Raw genomic sequence first — 22,238 nt, forward strand, 5'->3', positions numbered from 1 at the left:
AAATATTATGAGAAAGAGACCAAAAATATGGAGTCTAGACATTCTGTGAAAATCTGCACAGTTGAGAGGTATGACCCCAATGCTTTGTTTGTTTGTAAGAGAGGAGAAGGCTGTGCTGTCTGCCTCTATCTGTCTTAATGGAAACACACATTTTATGCATGTATATGGGGACCACTCATGTGGATGACAAAAAAGGATATCAATGGCAACATCCCATTATACGTTGCCCCACCTCACCGGAGTTCATTGCTAGTACTGGTATAAGTTTATAGGTCTGTACAGAGCTTCTGTATTTAATTTAGCAAGTAACAAACAAACATTAGATTACCTCCTTAAGAACAACCTTTTATCTGATACTCAGCATGGCTTTCGCCCCAAACATAGTAGTAATACTGCTCTAATAAGTTTCACAGATACCATAAATCTCAAAAATGAATAACAATTTGTCTCTGCCACCTTCCTAGATATGTCAAAAGCTTTTGACACCGTATTTCATCAATTACTTCTCGGCAAACTTGCCACATTCAATTTTAGCACTGAAAGGTTTCATAGATATCTTGCTAACCATGAATAAGCTGCCTTTTGGGATAATAGACTCTCCCCCCTACTCCCCATTTTTGTTGGTGTCCCACAAGGTTCTATTCTTGGCCCACTGATCTTTATTGTTTTTGCCAATGATCTTTGTTCTTTAGCTAATCCTGCCTCACTCATTCAATATGCAAATGATTCTTCCCTTATCTGCTTTGCCCCCATCTTGAATGAACTCCCAAGAAAAAACTCAGAACACCCTGCTTAATATTGAGAAATACTTATCAGACCATCAACTCATTTTAAATCCTAACAAAAGCAAGCTTATGGTCTTTTCCAACTCCTCCGTAAAAAAAAAATATCAAGGTCCTCTTTCTATCTGTTCCTCCAATGGAACAATTATTGAATCCATAGAACAAACAAAACTTCTTGGTGTTACTATAGACAACGGCCTAAAGTTTGCATTTATATTACATAATTGAACTTTTAAAAGTTTGAATTTCATATGGTCGACACCATATGATTGAACTTTTAAAAGTTCGAAAATGTAATAAAAAAAAAATAAACCAAAGAAAAATCCTACCTGAATGGTTTAAGCAGGGGGGGCAAGCCCCCTGCACCCCCACACCTCCCTCACTTTAAATATACCAACTCCGAGATCGCACTACAGTGCAAAATCTCCCCATTCCGCACTGTATGGAGATCTCCGTCGAAACATTCAAACTTTTAAAAGTTTGATCGCATGGTGTCGACCATATGACGTTCGAACTTTTAAGAGTTTGACAACATGATATAGACCCTAAAGTTTGATAGACACATGGCATTAACAATAAAAAAGTCTATATAAAGCTTGGTGCTGTTTATAGGGCTAAACTATATCTGACCAATCACACCAGACTCACTACAGCCAGGACTCATCTTCTATCTGCACTACTTTACTGTTCACATATATTCAGTAACATTCTTAAATCTGACTGTAATAAAATTGCTAAATTTGCAGCAAACCTCCCACATAAATCACATCATTGTATTGCTCTACAACATCTTGGCTGGATTGAACTCCCTAACGTACTCACTCTTAATCAGTTAATAGCTGCTCACTCTGATGTTCTTCATGTTTCACTGTTGCAGTCATTACATTTGGGTAATCCTGCTGGCAGGTTGCCCTCAGTCGGCCTGAATTCCAAAGTCTTGGGTCCTGCATCAGCTGCTGTTACCCCTTCCCTAACGTCAAGTCGTCAGGGGTATAAAAGAAGCAGCTGACGCCATTTTCTTCAGTCTTTCTTGCTGCGCAGTGCCCGAAGCAGAAGCAGTTCGCAAGTGCCAGTCGTCCGACTCCTGAGATTTTCGTGTTCGAATTTCAGATCCGATGTCTTCAGTAAAGCTAAGTACCCCATTGGGGAAACTTTTTTCTTGCTCCAGACCGATGTCAGAAAAAGTAAATAATTGTATTTCTTGTGGAAAGCAAATACCTCATAAGGACTTTCATTCTTACTGTATTCCTTGCCTAGGCCCTGATCACAGCGTTTCTGGTTGTCGGTTTTGTACTAGATTTAACCAACGCACTATTAAGCATCGGTATGATTTTGCTTTAAACTATTTTGGATGCCGGTTTAATTATCCAGAAATGTTGTCTGATAGCCATCCGACTACCGGAGTTCACAAAAAATGCAAAGAAAAGGAGAGAGATAAACAACCGAGGTCCAAAACCCACGACGAAGCTTCTCCTAAGCCAGTTGCCGGTTCTCAGTGAGGCACTTTCGCAGCCCCTGATGCCCACTACTTTAGAGTCGCAGCCTGCTACCGACTCCCACGTGGAGTCAGCCATGCCGCTGGAAACTCAAGGTATTGGAGCCTCGGATACTATTCCCTCAGATGGGTCCAGAGCCGCTGAGCAGGCACCGGCTTCTGAGGGTGTATTCAGATCTAAACATCTTTACATTAAACTGACTTCAGCTTCAAAGGCAAAGACTAAAACACCTTCTAAAGCAAAGAAACAAACTCAAGAGCCACGTGGACAGGCCTCTATGCCCAAAAAACAGATGCTCAAAATGGCCAAAGACTTGATTACCTTGATCAGGGGTTCCCATCCCCCTCCTGATAAGAGGCTGACTATGAATCTTCAGATCAGGTTTCTCTTTCTTCTGATTCCTCTTCTGATCAGGAATATTCTCTTCCCCCCTATGAAGATTCTGATGCTGAAGAATCTATATCTTCAGCTTTTCCTCCAGAGGACTTTTCTTTTGGGGAAACCTTGCATGCCATGAGGGAGCATTTCCACTGGGAGAGCCAAGATTTTTCAGAATCTAAAAAGAGGCTCAGGGATTTCCTTTTACTACCTCAACACAGGCCTCTAGCCATTCCACCTGTGTTAGACATTGTAGATGATGTGTTTTCAGAGTCTAGTCTTACCCCTGACTCCTTACCGCCAGCTCCTGTTAAGCCTGACATATATTACAGGGTTCCTGACTCTCATAAATTCCTTTTTAAAAACCCTTCTGCAGACCCAGAAACTATTTCACAGGGTCCCAAAGGAGTTAAGGCTTCCACTGCAAAAACCCTACCCCCTCTGACAGAGATTCTAGGGCACTGGATAGATGGGGAAAGAAGGTTTACACATCTGCTACCTTGGCTATAAGGGCCTTAAACTGTCAGTTTCATATGCTCAAATATCAGCAACATGTCATGGCATTGCTTAAACAGAAAATGTTGTTAAACTCTGAATGTGCAGAAAACAAGGAAATGCAGAATTTATTGCATGCAGCTGAACAAGTTGGAAAGCATACTTTGCAATGTGGTTTAGAGGCCTCCTGCAGGGCCACAGTTATGGGTTCTATAATTAGGAGGCATGCTTGGTTAAAGGAACAAAATCTGCCTGATCGTGTCAAAGTTAAATTATTAGATGCACCTTTACAGCATGATACTTTGTTTGGTGTTAAGGCAGAAGCGGTGTTAAAGAAAATGGAGGACAAAGCTAAATCTATGCAAACTGTCAAAGATTTCTTACAAGTACAGCCACCTAGGTTTAGTAGACACTGGCCTACAAAGAATTGGTCCTTTCCTGTGTCAGACAGACCTCAAACGGGCAGATCCAGATGACCTAGAGGCAGATCCCAGGCACAAGGTTCATACAGGTCAAAGCAATGGAGTGCTTCTACCTCCAAAGTTGGAGAAGACAAATCACAACCATACAGGAAACAGTCCCAATGACTTCCCCCTGCCTGCACCAAACATTTATCTCCTGGCAGCACCCTTAGGGGGGAAATTAGCACTTTTTTCTCAAAATTGGCACATTATAATCCAGGACAAGTGGGTCCTAAACATCGTGTCACAAGGCTACAAGTTCCAATTCCATTCCCTGGAAAAGGCAAACGGCTGGCCAGATCTGCTAAAAAATCAATGGGCAGAAGCACAAAAATAAGTCTCATCCCTCATGGACATGGGGGCTATTCAACAAGTATCAGAGCAAGAGCAGGGACAAGGATTTTACTCAAGACTGTTCTTGGTACCCAGAAAGGACAAGGCCTGGAGACCAATACCGGACCTATCTATTGTGAACACATTCCTGGATATACCAAAATTCAAAATGTTGACTTTGCAGCAGCTTCTGCCCATGCTGGGCAAGAACGCTTGGCTTGTGACTTTAGACCTAAAAGAGGCATACCTGCATGTCCCAATCAGACAATCATGCAGAAGATACCTCAGATTCAAGGCTGGCTCAATGCATTACCAATTCTCTGCACTGCTCTTTGGCTTATCTACTGCACCCAGGGTCTTTACAAAGTGTCTGGCACCAGTAATTGCATTCTGCAGACAAAGAGGAATACAAATATATCCTTACTTGGACGACTGTCTAATTCAAGCAGAGAACAAGGACATTCTTCTACAGCATCTGGCGTTTGTGAAAAGACTTCTAACATGCCTAGGGTACACAGTCAACGAAAAGAAATCAAAACTAGTACCCTCTCAAGAGATAATATTCCTGGGTGCAAGCTTAAATACAACTGCCCAGATGGCTTATCTTATGCCAGACAAACAAAGGCAAATGACTGCCTATTTCAAAATGTTGACAACAAAGGCCCAGTTATCTGCAAGAAAAATTCTGCAGGCTTTGGGCTTCATGGCATCCTGCATCCTATTAATTCCATATGCAAGACTGCATATGAGGAAACTTCAATGGTACCTAAAAAGTGTTTGGACTCAACACTGCCACAGCCTGGAAACAATGATTACTCTCATTCCCTGCCTGCAACAGGAGTTTCGATGGTGGGCGAAGGCTTGTCATCAGGACAAGGGACAGCCATTCACATTACCCCCAGTCAGGCAGACACTAACAACAGATGCATCAGATTATGCCTCGGGGGCCCACATGGCTGGAAGATGCATTCAGGTCACATGGTTCTCAAACCAAATGCATCTGCATATCAATCAAAAAGAGATGCTAGCTGTTCAAAATGCCCTGACACCCTTCAAGGACCTACTTCATCCAGGACAACTACTGATAAAGACATACAACACCACGGTCATGTGGTATATAAACAAGCAGGGGGGCACACATTCTTATCCCCTTTGCAGACTAGCCATGACTTTGTGGGACACAGCATTGACTTACCAAGTACATCTGCAGGCACAATTCCTACCAGGAAAGGAAAGTACTCTGGCAAACGAACTAAGCAGAAACCTCATGGATCCCCACGGGTGGCAACTGGATCCACAAGTCTTCGGCATGATAACAAGGAAATGGGGATGCCTGGACATAGATCTTTTTGCCTCCCCTCACAACTACCACCTAAAAAGATTCTGCACAAGGACTTATCACAGACAAGCATGGAAAGTGGACACCCTATCTTTCAGCTGGAAAAACATATCAGTATATGCCTTTCCTCCACTGCCTCTCCTCCCCAAGGTACTCCTAAAGGTCAGACAGAGAAGCCCAAGATGATACTGATTGCCCCAGACTGGCCCTGCCAGTACTGGTATCCAATCCTAAGGAACTTGTCTCAATGCCCAGCTTGGACCTTACCTCAAATACACCATCTACTATCCCAGAAAAACAATCAGATCCTGCACACTTTAAACCTGGCAGCATTGTGGATAATGTAGTCATACAAAGCACACCTCTCAGTAAAGTTGTGATGGATGTCATTTTGAAAGCCAGAAGGCCTAGTACTAGAAAATCTTATTCTGGAAAATGGAAGAGATTCTGTGCTTGGAACCAAGCACAAGGAACTGATACAGCTGTACCAAATATTCCTCAGATTTTGCAATACTTAACTGAGATGCTGGACAAAGGCCTATCTTTTTCATCCATTAAAATTCATGCCTCTGCCATTTCGGCTCATTACAATACAGAGCCACCAATCTTTTCGCATCCTTTATTAAAGCAGTACGTCAGAGGGGCCAAACATTTAAGGCCTCCAATTAGATCACCAATACCTGCATGGGACCTCAACTATGTCATGGAAAAACTCACCCTTCCTCCTTTTGTGCCAGCTACTACTGCTGAAGTTTTTATCATGGGAAACAGCTCTGCTCCTAGCAATAACTTCTGCAAGACGAGTTTCAGAGCTACAGGCACTCATGGCTGTGGAACCTTTTATCATGTTTTATCCAGACAGGGTTTCTCTGAGGACAAACCCAACATTTGTGCCTAAGGTGGTGTCCAGTGTGGCTCTTAACCAAACTATTCATCTGCCAACTTTTTATCCAAATCCACAGAACAAGGGGGAGAGAATTCTGCATTCTTTGGACGTACACAAACAGCTTAGATTCTACTTGGACAGAACCAAAGTTTTCAGGAAGACAGAGCAATTACTAGTGGCATATGCTGCAGGATCACAAGGAAAGGCTATCTCAAAGCAGACTATTTCAAAGTGGATAGGCCACTGCATTCATTTCTGCTATTTTCACCATGGCAAGCCAGTGCCTAAGGGCATTAGGCCACATTAAACCAGAGCTGCATCCACTTCAGCAGCCTTTCTCAGGGGAGTACCAACCAAAGACATTTTAGAGGCTGCTACTTGGAGTTCAGTGCACACCTTTACAAAGCACTATCATCTGCCACTTTACTCTAAATCCAGGGCAGGCTTTGCCACTGCAGTTCTGCAGGGCCTCATAGCTGCTCCTAATGCTGTTTAGCTCCAGCCTCCCAACCATAGCTTTGAGACTCTACCCAAATGTAATGACTGCAACAGTGGAACACGAAGAACATAGTACAGTTGTGTACACTTACCATAAATGTAGATGTTCGAGTGTATTCACTGTTGCAGTCCAGGTTACCCACCCGCCATCCCCCTTGTTTCTGCTGGAACTTATCTTTCCTTCTCTGATTTATACAATATATGTGGTGTATTTACTTGTAGATGAAAGTAAAGTTTATATTGGTGCATATATTGTTTTATATATATATATATATATATATATATATATATATATATATATATATATATATATATAAATTTTGGCTATCCTTTCAGGGGGCACCTGACATCTGGGCAAAAAACTGAAGAAAATGGTGTTGGCTGCTTCTTTTATACCCCTAACGACCTGACGTCAGGGAAGGGTCGACAGCAGCTGACGCAGGACCCAAGACTTTGGAATTCAGGCTGACTGAGGGCAACCTGCCAGCAGGATTACCCAAATGAAATGACTGCAACAGTGAATACACTTGAACATCTACATTTATGGTAAGTGTACACAACTGTACTTTATCTATAAACCAGACCACTGTCCTGCCCTATCTGACCTTGTTCAACCCTATACTAATCTGACCTCACTTAGGTCAGCTGATAAATTACTGCTCAAAGTTAGCAAATCTCATAACTTTCATGGTGTTTCACTATATAACCACTCTGTATCCAAAGCTTGAAATTCACTTTCCCAGCATATTCTATCCCGTCCTGATACTCAGTACTTCAAACAGCACCTACTAGAATATTACTCAAAACATTGGTTATGTTCATGCACTTCCTCTGGCTAAGTTATCTCCACCCTGCTGTTTTTGTTATTTATGTTATTTTTTCCTTGCTCTTATACTAGGACTGATTATCCTATGAATGACAACTTTTGTCAATCCTACATTTAAAAAAAAATCTTATTTCTTTCTGGTAATTTGAACTCTAATTACTCTCATATGTACACTTTTCTGTTGCCATGTTTATTTTATCAACATTTGTAACTTTTACTTAATTGTTCACTGTGTTTTGTAACTTTTGCTTGGGAGCTTTTCTCCCCGGCTCTCCACTGAAAACAGGCTACTAGCCCAGCTGGGCACTACCCGGTAATCAAATGTAAATAAATAAATAAAATAAGTAAGAATATGTAGCATGTCATCCACTCGCCATATGTTTTTCAGCTGGAAAACTTGAACAGCCTGGGGAGTTGACCTAAATTTATACCCATAAAACAGTGAGAATTCTGTTTTCTTCTCATTCTTATTTGCTTTTTGTGTCAGACCTGTATTGTGCTCCAGGCTGGTTTATTTTGGGTGACTTTTTTTGTTAAGGTGGTCAAAAAAAAAATCCCACCAAGCCAAAGGCCATTTATTATGAAAGATCTGATGGTATGAACACACACTGTTTTGCGTTTTCATTTTAAATACTTGTTTACTCTTATTTAAGGTATCACTGCTGTCCCTTTTGTTACAGATCATGGAATCATAGAATGTACAAGGCAACTGAGCTGTAAGTCCATTTATGCCTTGTCAGTGCCCACAATTGCACATTGCCTCCTTTTTCAAGGAGTCATAGGCCAGTCCGTCGTTCCTGGGTGAAGTTATCAATACCCATTCAGTTGTCTAATTCCTTCTTAACTAACTCAAGCCTATAACACCTTTTTTGTACAATTCGAGTTCACACCCATACCTCGTTATGGCTTCCAAAACTTTTTGGGGTCAGAATTCTTTAAGTAAGTGATTGAGCAGTATTAGAAAGGTCAATGAGTTATTAACAAAATGACTTTAAGATTGTCAGTCTAGATGTCCTGCAGTAGAGAAATGAATCATTGTTTGCCACTATTTATTCATATTTTCATATTTGTGCTCATATTTTCATAACTGTGAGGCCTCCATTTTATTGAGGTGTATGGTGTGAAACACGACACTAAACTGTCAATGCTGAATTACATCACACTATACTGGAAATATGGTTGTTGTTTTTTAGCATACCTCTCAACCTCCAGATAAGTGAATCAGGGACAATCAGGGAATCCTGATTAGCATATGATATCCATATTCAGATATGCACATGACCATGTGTATATAATTGTACAAAGACAGGGCATAATTTTAGAGCATTTATTTATTAAACACACACACACACACACACACACACACACACACACACACAAAATAATTCTGTCATACTCCTACATACAGTAATTCTCTCACATACACACATCAGATAGTACTCAAGGATGAGGAGACAGCTGGAAGGAATAACTTGAATAATACTGGAAGGACATTTAAATCAAATAATAATTGCCTCTAAAAGAACAATTTCCTAGAGACAAAACTGTAGATAAAAAGCAGTATCAGCTTACAAACGGATGCAAGTCCTTATATATATATATTGCAACCAGTATACAGGATTAAAAAAAAATCACTCATATACTGCTGCTAGCATATATATCCCCATCTTTCTGAGTAAGATTTGCAAAGAGTTACTGCCTTAAAAAGTCAAGTCATCTTTTGTATTTGAATGATGCCTGCAATATGGAAAAAAAAGAATAGCTTATATGGGAATCAATGGGGTTGCTCACAGTGTATTCCTTGATTTTCAATAAAAAATAGTTTGCAGCACCAGGTAAAAGTAAAAAAAGAAAAGTATTCCTTGAATATGGCTCAAACAACCTCAGACCTCCTGTAAAAAAATATCCTGTTTTTCTGGTACAAGAACAAAGAGGAAAGGCAAGCCAGTGACTCAGTAACAAATCCCATTTCTCTTGCTCTATGATCGATCCTTCGTCCACTACGGCGGGCAGACAGGCTGTCTTTCGTATAACTCACCATCCATATAGTGTGCATCAACTGACTCAATTCTTCTGTCTTGTTCTGGCTCTAAAGGCTTGAACAGGCACTCGGTTCTCTGTCTTCAAACAGCAGAAACACACCTTCTGTCCATGCAATCAGGCGATGAACAGACTGTTGTTCGTCCTCTACTGGTTAATACTTTATTTATTCATTCATTTATTTATTTATTTAAAGTGTGTTTACTGGGAAAGTCTGACTGGGCTGACAGAGCCCATTTTCAGCGGACGCCCAGGGAGAAATACTTCAGATGCATGTCTTTGGAATATGCAGTCTTAGTGTACCTAATATAAGACAAGTTTCTCAGGTCTGCTGCCATATTAACCAATCCAGACAAAGCACAGGAACTTTCAAGACAGTAGCGAATTGCAGACTCACAGAACAGGAAGCCAGCCAATAGTATGCTAATTCGTTGTAGTAAAGATTGTCTGAATTGTCAGTAGTCAAATTCAGAGGGATCTTTACCACAGAATTTGAAAATTACAGGAGTTTAACTATATCATTCAGGCAGGTGAGGATGGTGCTGTATTTTAATAGAAAAACGGGGGCACTCAGGCATTCGGGATATTTGAGAGGTATGTTTGTTATTAAGTTAGTAATTATGAAAATAAGCAAAGTTTCCATATGTATTTAATAATTCAAAAAACAGTGACTTGTAAACTGTTGAATGATATTAGGTGAAGTCTTACATGTTGTTAAAGAAAACTTGTTCTTGCTACCTGCACTGTAAGTTGCACAAGTTGATAGATATCCAGAATCTTTTGTATAGCTAATATTAAACATGTATTTTCATATTTCTGTAAATATATTAATAAACATGCACTAATGGAAGAATTGCTTGTTGTCATGTGAAAGTTTATGTATGATTAACAAAAATGTTCTAACTGTATATGTCTAGTTTTCAAGATATGAAATAGAAATAGAGAAAATAATTTGGGGTTTGTGTGCATTATAATATATTACAGTATTTAAGGAAAAGACTGTGAATACATTAACTATTATCATTATAAAAATACTTCCTCCTGATAACATTGCTATTTGTACAGTTTAATAGCTTTTATTGTTCACAAACTATTTATTTATTTTATGTTTTTTTTAAGTTTATTTTTCAAAAAATGCTCTGTAATGCAAAATGTAAGGTTGCTAGAGGTGTGACAATGAGTTAATGGAAGATATTGCTTGATCTGGAGAGGAAGTTTGCTCAGTAGAAAGGTTAGTCATTGTGTGACAATCTCTCTCCACCATGATTTGTTTATTTGGTAAAGCAGGTTCAGGTGTCTGATTCTAGTGTTCACAGGACTGTTTTATTTGTGATGAAATAAGAAGTTTTGGAATGCCAGATCCCCAGTAGCCTGTAACGCAAGGCACAGATCATCCCTAAGGAGTCTGTAAGACACTGAATACAGGGATCCGTTACATTAGTTGCATGGAATTTGCAGATTTCTGATGTTGGTACATAGATGCTTCATATTGTACAGCGATCTTTCCAAATCCATTGTAATATTAGGAAGTTCTTTATAATTGTTTACAAAGGTGGTATTTGGCGCATAACTTTCAATGGTGTTTATATGACATTTAGATCATTTAGCTCCAGTCCAGGAAATGTACACAGATGCTTCAGACCTGGGTTGGGGAGCTGCTATGGGAACCTTGAAGGTGCAAGGCACACAGACAGGTTCCTCCATGAGGGAGCACATCAACATCAGAGAGATGAGGGCTCACAACTTTGCTCTGAGGGCCTTCCAACATGTTCTGAAACATCACCCCTTTTTATTTGTCTCCTTTCACCCCAGGGCTCTGCGAAAAGCTGCCACAAGGCAGACTGTTTCTACATAGATTTTCAAAGCCATCTAAGTGCCCCAATCGGACCCCCAGTGCCAGGATAGCTGCACAAATTCGAGTAGGCCCAGTGGACTTTCCCGGTAAACAAAAAGCAAACAATTAATCAGTCAATCAATCAATCAATCAATCTCCTTTTGCTATACCTACCATGGAAAAAATATAGACTCAAACATAAAAGCCCATTCCACTAGGGCCTTGGCCTCCTCTGGAGCTTTTTCAAGGGGCTGGACACTGCCTCTATTCTAGAAACAGCTACCTGGGCATCTGTCCATACCTTAACAAAACACTACAAATTGGATCACATCTCCAGAGCTAGAGCAGGGTTTGCTAAGGCAGTCACGTATGAATTTTTGGAAAACAGTTCCAAGCCATCCTCTTCTTTTTCCCTTAGCTATGGTACTCACCTAAAGGTTATGAATACTGCAACATGAGAATAGAAGGACATAGAGTAGTTGGGTAAAATCCTACCATTTTTATAGGGGGTAGGAGGGTGGGATAGAATACTACAACATGGAAGAGAAGGACATCTATGGTTATGGTAAGATTTTACACAACTATTCTTTCTCTCAGTTGTTCAAACTCTGTGGCATCTTGCGAAGCTGGAGTCTCAGCTGTTAAAGTCAGAGAGTTAAGTAGCATTTTTGTTTTTGTAAAGTCTCTTTTTTCTCATTTTCGCTGACCATCGGTCCTTACTCCTTCCAGCTCATTTGTTCTCACTCATTCTTTTCTTTCTTGTATACCTAAGATTAGAAGAGCCTCTTAGAGGAGGGGGCATCATCTGGACAGCTAGCTCTACAGAGTATTTGTAATGAAGCTCTAATCCCCATATCCCCAGGCAGCTGAAAGGAATGGCTGCAATGCCAGTTGCAAGTATACTCTTTTCCACACATGCCTGGGCAGCTGTAGAAAGCATTGTTTGGTACAAATCCCTGTCCCAACCATAGTGCTACTATTGATTCCAACTATAACCCCTGCTCTACTGGTCTTCAGTACAGTGAGTCTGTCCACCTTCCTCCCTAGGACAGGCATGGCAGTGTCAGTCACTTACTGTCACCCTCCTCAGCCAACTTCTGTTGTGCCCAGGTCCCTAACTAAGTCTTCTAGGCTGCATTTAGGGTTTTATCTCACTATGCTCCAAAGATGATTAGCTGAGTAAGTGTTTGGTACATGAAAAAGCAAAGGAGATTCCAGATTTGGGTGTGCAAGAAAATGCCGTATCTTTTATGATGGCAGTACAGATGTTGTGGAAGCTGATTGTCTGGTTGGGTAGTCTGATTCACTGCAGCAACCATTTGCTGGATATCAAGCTGGCTTTGAGTATCTTGTAGTTCAGTTTGTCCATTTTGGAGAGGCTAAGAATTAATTACTTGCAGTAAGATAAAATAGCAGTCGTCAAAAGTTCTGTTCATTTTGGCACAGTAAAGGGTGCATACGCTCTGAAACCTTAATGACTAAGCTGGGTACGATTTTGCATTTCCGCATTCTCTCCTTTCTCTTCCTTCGTTATTTGCCGGTGACTTTTCTTTCAGACAGATCACTCTTCTGTCTTTTTCCCCATGTGGTATTTGGAAGACCTGGTTCTAAATTCTCTTATGCAACCAAGGTTCTGTATTTTGTAATACAGCCATAGGACAAAGGCAGTCATCAAACAGTCTGATTCCAGCAGTGGTGTTTTCAGAAATGTTCAGCACTGATAGAAAGTCTTCCCCCAGGTTTGCATATAAGGTCAAATGGAAACACAGTTGTCCATCTGTAGTCCTTGGTGTGACTTCCCATTTATCTCTTATTATTTGATATATTGTTTTTTTTTTCTTTTGCATGATGCCGAGTTGAAAGTTTCCAATGCCTTATTGGATTGTATGACATTTAATTAAGCAGTTCCTAAAAGAAGTCTTTCATCTCAGTACTCTTGTACAAAAATGCCTTCTCTCACAGGATTTAAGTTTTATGACTGGTGTATTGTTTTATCTGCTGTTTGAACTTGGCCTTGGCATGCTATTATATCAATGCCTTTGAAAAATAAATTTGGGGATTTTGATTGCCTGTTTATGCTGATTATTCAGGATCCAGATGCTTATATGAAAGGACCCTTAGTTGGTCTTTCACAAGAACCATGTCTGTCTCAGAAGAAAAAAAAAACTTTCATGTAAATGTTCTGTCTGTGTGGTTCTGGTTTAGCTCTTTTAACTTTTCAGTTTCCTTCACTGGAGTACTCAGTAGTAGGAAGCACTTTCGTTTCATCTTAGATGTACAACTCATGTTACATTTCTGTCTGAAAATGGTCCTTGAGTTCAGAAAGACAGATAGAAAAAACTCTTCTATAGCCCGACAAATAATATTGAAGTTGCTTGTGTGTATTCTGCTATTAGCAGGTTGAAACACCTTTGTGTAAAGTAGCCAGAAGTCATTCAATGAGAGGAGTTCCTGCTCACAGTGTTTGTTTCAGGTATGTACCTGCAGCAGATATTGCACAACTGCCCATTGGAATTCATTGCTCACAGTCCGTATAAAATGAAGCTTTACAGAGCTGTTTAGGAAGGCCTTACTCAAATCGATCTGTCCTTAACCCCTTCTTTCAGTCTGCGTGTTGCGTATCACCCCTTTTTATTTGTTCCTCCCAATAGAAAAAATGCCACTGTTGATATTCCCTTAATGTACGGTATTACAGATATGTGAATAATCACTATTAAATGATCTTTCAGAAAGCCTTCTGCAGTGGGTGTCTTTTTCTTATCATCTGTCCTCATTTGGTAAAGGCAGGAAAATTACAATAAATTCCATTTCCACGTGTGCACCTACCATAGTCAAGAGTTATACCTTCTAAACTTTTGGTTTACTTTGTTTAGTTCTACTAAAAGAAGTACTCCATATTTTATTCAGATTTTTGTATTTTACCACCTGATGGGGAAAAAAAAACTGTAGAAGACACAAATGGTTACGTTGTTAGCCCTGCAGTGCATATGGACAGTGATGATGGGCAGGATGACTAAAAACAAAGTTACTGTGTGTCACCAAAGGTTTACTTTAGTATAATAACAGGTGAAAAGTCTGGATATAATTACAAATGATAAAAGGGTTATTACAAACTGGACTTTCTGCTCTTAGGAGGCTTCATTGTTTCACAGTGAACTCTCCTTCTCAGGGGCAATCATAGAGCAGACCCTGGTTCCTTAGTGCAAGAAATATGCTGCCAGGGGTCCCGTAACCTTTTGTACATCGAGCTGCAGGAGCTGAGTCAGATGCATACTGTTAAATATTTGCATAACTGCATGGTTTGTCACTTGGGGTTGAGCAAATTCTCTTTTATTTTGTGATTCATGTAAGAAGCCAGTGAGTTCAACATTATCCATAGCAATTTCAAGTGCCTGCTCTTAAAAATTACATTTCATGTTTATGTTATTTTAGGGACTGTTAGCCTTGGAAGGAGAGCTCACACCGATTTTGGTACAGATGGTGAAAAGCGCAAACATGAATGGACTGCTGGACAGTGACAGCGACTCTCTTAGCAGTTGCCAGCAAAGGGTTAAAGCTCGTCTGCATGAAATCATGCAGAAAGATGCAAACTTCTCTGAGGAGGACTTTGATAAGGTAATGTGAACTCCATATGTTATGTCAGTGGTGCTGTTTTCAGTATTAGGGCACGCTGGTACCTATCTTATTTTAGACAGGAGCAATGGAAATGAGTAGAAATGTCTGACCCCAGCCAGCAGCATGTACAATGCACAAAGACTAGGGATTAAACTGTTGCATGCCTATAGTTTTGTTAACAGCTAATAGACTATAACTTGCAGAGTATCATCAATTATGGAAGTGTAAGAAGAAGCAAAAGTACCAGATTCTTAATTATCAAGGCATTTCATATAAATTCATGGCAGAAAACTAACTTGCAAGTTTTACAGAGCTGTGAGATAAAGCTGTTTTTGAGCAGCATTGGTTGTATTGTTGTTAAGTGATGCAAATACATAGAATACATGGGAGGATGTAGAATATGGAGGCCAGATTAATCATTGTACATATATCTGCTGTACATAGCTGTGCTCTATGTGCTAATATGCTACATAATTTTGTATGCTTACAACTTCTTTTGTTTTATAATATTGTATGTTTACTCCTTCATTTGTTTTGAATGCATCTTAAACATTGTTATATTTATGGAGCCTGCTGGCCCATCTCATGATTGAAAAGGGTCTGAAGACCATCAAACCTACCTAGATAACAAAACAAATCAAATCAGTACATTAATACAATTTATGAATATGAGGAATGGCATCTTGTATGGACTCACTATAATTTATTTTAATTCTTTTTTGGCCCCTTTCTACCTGCTTGCCTCTCAAATATTTAGTTCAAGCATTTGTCCCCTTCAGTCAAGAGCCATATAGCTTATTCTTTCCTTTTCTGACAGTTGTTAGATGACCAGAATGGTGGCATCATTCATGGTGGATTGGCATTTTGCTTGAAGATTCTAATTCCCCTGTGCATACCCAGTAAGCATTCTTCCAGAAGAGCATGCCATTAGGGTAGTGATGGACTGTCATCTAATTCTTCATACAGCCTAAGCCTGCAGGTTACTCCTCCTGGAATGAGCACATCACACATAATTTTCCAATCTCCACCAGTGTCATAGAATCATAGAAAATATAAGACAATGGGGTCATATGGCCATTTACACTATGCATGGGGTCATATGACCGTTTACGCTATGCCTGTACCCATCCTTAGACCCCCCTATCCTATGTCAAGGAGTGATAGGCCAGTCACAATGAAGATGAAATTGTGAATACCCATCCAACTGTCTAACTCCTTTTTAAAGGAAGATGGTGCATCACATTTTTTGAAAGGAAGGTAGTGTGTCACATTTCTTGACCTGAAGTGGAAGTTTGTTCCAGAGAAGAGGTGTAGTCATTGTGTAATGAATCTGTCCCTCCATCGTGATTTTTTATTTTGCAGAAGCAGGCTCAGATCTCTGGTCCTAGTGTTAGCTGATTTGTGGAGATATAAGAAGACTTCGACTGCTAGATGCCTAATGGCTCAAAAAGCAAGGAACACATCATCCTTAAGGAGTCTTTATGGCACTGAACACAGGGACAGAGTCTGCAACTTCTCCCGATCTTTTAGGTCTATGATCTTTTTACAGTAGAAACTCTGGAGTTCTCTCCAGCTTTCTGATATGTCTAGTAAGATACATCCCACAGGATAATTGTATTTTATGATGCACTTGATCAGATATAGAGGGATAAGGAATTTTTTGATCTATAGGAGATACCCTTTGCATTCAGCTACTTCAGACAGAAGATTTTCCTAACCATTATAACATGGTGATCAGAGGAGAGGGGAACAGTCTACCCATTTTCTAAGGTCTCTCACAACATCTTTGGTTTGAAGGGGGTTGTTTTCTTTACTATAAACTGGTGTGAGAGATTCTTTACTAGATGCATCAGTATTGTACTTTTTAGCTTGTAGTTGTAACCCATTTTTTGTGTACCAGCTCTGCATGTCAGAAGGAGATTTGAGGATGAGACCCAGTTACAGTCATCCACAAATCTGGTTAACCAGACAACCCTGTTTTTGAATTAGAGATCAGAGAAATGCACTCCAAATAGCAGAGGATTCTACTGGTTACCTTCATCCTTTGTGAGGATGCACCTGTCACCCTTAATTTTGTGGGGTCTGTCCCACAGCCAATTTGGTGTCCACCTGACTACATAGGGATAATTTTGGAGCACATGTAGCTTGCCTTACCTTGGAGAAAAGGAACTGTTCTGGAGAGTGGCCAGTTTAGATTTAGTATATATAAGTCCACTTTTTCAGCCAGTCAGTCCCTGTGTTTTTATGCATGTAAACCACCAGACTGGTTTGCTCTTGAATATGACATTTAGATCTGGTAGGGACTGTCAGGTTAATACATTTGTCTAAGTGAAAGTAGAATTTATTTTCATAACTACAAGTCATCATAAATTTGTGGGAGGGGGTTACAGTTATATTTAAATTTTGAGACATCATCATAGAATTGTAGGAAGCTACTATGTTTGAAGTTTTTGAGTACTGTGATATTTACATCTGATGGCTTGGGGAGTTTGTAGGCGAAGTTTACCAGTTTGAGGTTAGATTAACTGGAGAAGGGTATACCAGTGGGATAGTGCATATGGATGCATATTTGTAAGAATCTGCTCAACAATATTTTGCCCTCTAGTGGGTTTTTTTTCTGTTTGGTCCAGGGAGTTCTCATTTATGATATCAAGGAATTTTGAGCATAAACTCCATTTGAGGTATAAATATCTCAGTTTACCAAAGCCTCCAAGGATGACGGAATTCTTATGTATTTGAAGTTCATCTGGTGTATTAAGTGTTATTTATATTAAGAACTGAACATATTTTTCAGGAGGTACCATGGGTGTCCTGTTAGTTGGTTTTAATTAGTGTGATTTGAATCTGAATAAGTTCATTTTGTGGGTCTCTAGAAAGCAAGAGGAGGTAAGGTGGTCTTTAAAAAGTATGGATACTCCACTACATTCCCATCCGATACAAAGCCATGGTAGGTGCAAAACTCTGGTATAGATGGAGGGTTTCTGCACTTTTAAACTAAGTTTCAGTAATAACACACAGTTGAATGTGCTCTAAATACAGGAGGATCTCAAGGTCAGGCAATTTGTTATTTAGCCTCCAGGTATTGAGAGTTGCTACTGTGGGGTCAGGGTGTCACTTCAGCAGTGACAATCATCTTGAGCTAAGGTTTACACCACTGGTTGGCTAGTGCTGCCATGGTCCAGAGAGTTAAATAACATCAAATAAAACAGTAGTATAGATGTAATTAAAAAGCACATATACATACAAACATAGTTTGACAGTGGAATACATAAGATACACTAAGGAGGTAACAGTAATGTAATAATAAAACAAAACAAAAAAAATACAAACATTACAATTATGTGTACAAAAGCATTAGAAGCATAGTGTACTGTTCTAGGAAATAATCAAAACAGATGATACGAGTCCCCCCAAGAATGGGGAGAGGGCAAGTGTTGAAAGAGTATGATGTAAGGTTAGTAAAAATGTAAACTATTTAATAATGTAGATCATGCAGGAGAGATACATGGGTATAGCCATGAGTTAGTGAGAAATCCATTGAGAGAGGACCTGAATACGTGGGGGCTTGATATAGGCCTGATTGAATTTGGGATAGAATTCAGTAGTTTGACTGTCTAGTGTGCATATAGATTTTGTCCCATGTTTTTTTTTTGTTTATAGATTTTAAGCAGGTTTCTGTATTGAGATCACAGAGATGATTTGGGAGACAGATGAAGGGCAGTACTTGAGGGCCTTTGCAACATCAGAGTTCTCGGCACCTGAAAATCAACTCACCATCACCCTATTTTTCGCCAGCCTTGTGAGAGTAGAGTCTGTGTGATGGGAGTCCCCCATCACCAGTACATTGTTATTATTTGAGGGTTTATGTATACTGGGTTTGGGGGGAGCTTTTCTGCTTACTCTAAGGTATGGATGAGGTAGTATGTTCTGTGGTGTTTGTTTGACATTGGAGGCTTAGTTAATAACCTTTTTACAGCCTAAGAGTATGATAATTTTCCAGGTATTTATGTGGAGTGCTAGGAAGCTGTATGGTGCTCACCGAACTTTTCTGTAACAGTAACTAAGTTGCAGGTAGTTAAAATGGCAGGAAAAAAGTAGGTTTAATACTGGGGACACTACAGCAGTTAATATTTCAGTCAACCAACTACACAAACAGTAACTGGTGACACTGCTGCACCTTTCACGCCCCAGAAAATGTGTCCCACAGTCCCATTCTCATACCTCTCAATCTCTTAGTGCAAAAAATCTGGACAAAGCCTGACAGAATGGGGGGGGGGGTTCAAAGGCCCAAAAATAGGGACAGCTTTTAAAAATGGCTCCTATAAACTTAGAAAGTTGCTAAAATAACAGGATTTGTCATAGCATGCATTTTCCTGAAGGATATGAAGTCAGAAACACAAATGTATGTCATTATTTAGTGACTTCAGTTCTCAAATCATCCCAGTCATTTGCCAGAAAATCACAAATTTTATAAGGAACAGATCAAAAATATGAGGCAAAAATCTGGACTTTCTTCGAAAATCTGTCCAGTTGAGAGGTATGCCCACCCCTCCTCCCAGAGGGAAAGAGATAAGTGGTCTTAGCCCCTTACTCCTGTCATACCTGCACCAGCTCCAGCAGGTACCTGAGCTGATCAAATCAATGAACTGACAACAGGAGTGCCTACAGAGATACCTTGCTAAAAGGATACAAGGCCTTAAGAACATGTCCTTCATAGACAAACCCAAAGCCCTGTCACTATACTTGGTATCTTACAGACTGCTAAAAGGTGACCTGTGACTGGCATAAAAGGAATCCTCCAACCCATTAGTGATGGATTTACTACACATCAGCAAGTCAAATGGCACCAGAATTACTCTGCTAGGGATCTAAACCTCTTCTGCAACTGTGGAACAGACTCCCTATCTACATAAAAAAAAGTTCATTGGTGTCCATTTTCAAGCACAACTTAGATCTATGGATGGGAAACAGAAAATGTACCCCAGAACTGCCTGCTATACTAGTAATGGATAGAGGCAGCTTGAGCTCGTAAATGCTTTATCTCATGCATGGATCCATTCCACTTATCAATGTTATGATCCCAGTTATTTTCCTTAAGGGTAATATATAATTATTGACCATGGGATGAATAAGGCCAAAATATAACCAAATAGTATAAGTTATTTCAAGCACACAAAGGGAAACTGGCTAGGCTTAAAACGACCTGCAAGGATAGCTAGCCTAGTACTTATCTATAGACCTAAGAACTTATGGATCATAGTCAGGGCTGTATCTCTCTCTACACCAACAGACCTGGGAAATGTTTAATTATTTATTATTCCATGCATAAGTTAGACTTTGAGAACATAAGTGAATTTGTACCTGTTTAACAACCTCTGAGGGCAAAAGTTGTAGTCCTGTACCTGGCTCCATCCTGTGACATAGAGGGATGGCATCCTGACAATACTACATTGAACCCAAGTTAATTTGGTGGCACTGGAAACCCCAGGCAGGGGTACATGGATGTGAGTGATTGTTGACAGCTTGTCCACCCTAGTGAGTGGTGGCTTCTTGACTTGCTGCCTTGTGGACACCTATCAGAAGAAAAGAATTTGTAAGCATCAGTAGTTGGCACACATGGTTAGTTCCTGCCAGTCCACGTAAGAGTAACTTTCACAGAGCATGTGCAGCAGAGTACATGACCTCAGGGGATGGCCCCACATATACTCACATCTGCAAAGGTGAATTTATATGCTAATGGGTGCCAGAACATATGCAGCAGACTACATGACCTCAGGGGAAGGCCCCACATATAGTTAGATCTGCAAAGGTGAATTTATCTGCTAATGGGTGGAGTTAGGACCGTGTAACTGAAAACCCTGAAGGCTGATTGAATTATGGCATGCCTCAACTATAAGCTGCTACACCGTAGAAGGATGTGTAAGGTATATTGTAGTACAGCTAATGTGAGATAGACCTGGGGATTTGTTTGTGTCTTTCGGCTTTTCCCGGTTAGGGGTCGCCACAGCAGAACTCCGGTCCAGTAATGATTGGCAGTAGAGTTTTACGTGCTGGCTTGCCGGGCCTAACACACAACCTTCAACGAAGGAATGCCCGTTCATGCATGTTGCCACACAGAAGACACTCTAACTGAGAATCGAACGGGCAACGTGTAACTGTGAGGCGACAACACTACCGCAGCACCAGCACCGCAGTAGGAGATAGACCTGGGGATAAAAAGGTTAAAAAAATTATAATCCTGTGCCAATATAAGAGGAGTTTAAAGGAATGGTGGCAGCAGAGAGTAGTTCTAACCTCAACCAGTGGATAAAACTGAGACAGATGGGGTTTACAGGCTGCAGACCAAAGGCATAACATGAAGGTGACCCATGACAGCATCCAATTTATATCAGACAAATGTGCATATTTTGTGCTGAGGACCAGTGTGATATAGAAAGCGCAACACAAACTGCTGATGCAAGGCATCACCAGCATCATCATCACAATCTTTGATGATGCATATAGGTACAGTAAACATACTGAGGGCAGACATTTAGTATGGGACAGCAGAGGGATGTGGGGTAACGCCAAAATTTGGTTAGCTGCCATTTTTAGTAGAAATACAGAAACAAATAATAATGACTCCTTTGATCAACTTGTAGAATACTGAGAAACTGAATAGTGACAGTGCTAATATTTTAAGTTGTACATACTATACATATGTAGAATACAAATCTTGATATTCTGCATCGGATTTGTCATTTGTAAATTCATCCAACTTAGTTCTGTTGATTTTATGTATTACCTTAAATTGAAATGGATGTATGACTATGATGTATGTAGTTATCAGGCTTCTCCCTGAAATTTTCTACTTAAAAGTTACAACAGCTGAGTTCAGTGACAAATTAAACAGTTTTGTGATAACCTTATTTAGAAGTCCCACAATTCCTACCAGCTTACCAAAGAGTCTAGATTGTATCCTGTCTGGTTTCTGAATATTATAGGCTTTTATGTTCAGATTTACTTCCTTATTTCCAATTTGTGTTTACCAGTCCTTCAAATTCACCTTTCTGCTGTCTGATATTTTGGCTCAAAACATCTTATATGTTTCTGTGCAGCTGTATCACTGTTATTTATTTTACCTATGTATTTAAAATAGTTTATCTATAGAAATAGTATTATTTGTCAACTGCCTGTCTGTATTTGCCTTTGCTTTCCTCAGCACATAAATAATTTGCTTCCTTAAGAGATTCCTTTGCAGTTAGTTGTGAAATAT

At 39.9% G+C, this 22,238-nt stretch overlaps 1 protein-coding gene across 2 annotated transcripts in view; it reads left to right on the forward strand.

Moving 5' to 3' along the window:
* The window catches only part of LOC122806915 (inositol hexakisphosphate and diphosphoinositol-pentakisphosphate kinase 2-like), a 1,544,141-nt gene that overhangs the window by 896,699 nt on the left and 625,204 nt on the right, over positions 1-22,238 (forward strand). For both annotated transcript variants that reach the window (XM_044077730.1, XM_044077729.1), the window contains one exon: positions 14,801-14,983. In XM_044077730.1, coding sequence (XP_043933665.1) covers positions 14,801-14,983 — 183 coding nt within the window. The remainder of the gene's footprint in view (positions 1-14,800; positions 14,984-22,238) is intronic.

This window comes from Protopterus annectens, chromosome 7.part0, assembly GCF_019279795.1.
Source record: "Protopterus annectens isolate FY-2018-M chromosome 7.part0, PAN1.0, whole genome shotgun sequence".
Classification (NCBI taxonomy): domain Eukaryota; kingdom Metazoa; phylum Chordata; order Ceratodontiformes; family Protopteridae; genus Protopterus; species Protopterus annectens.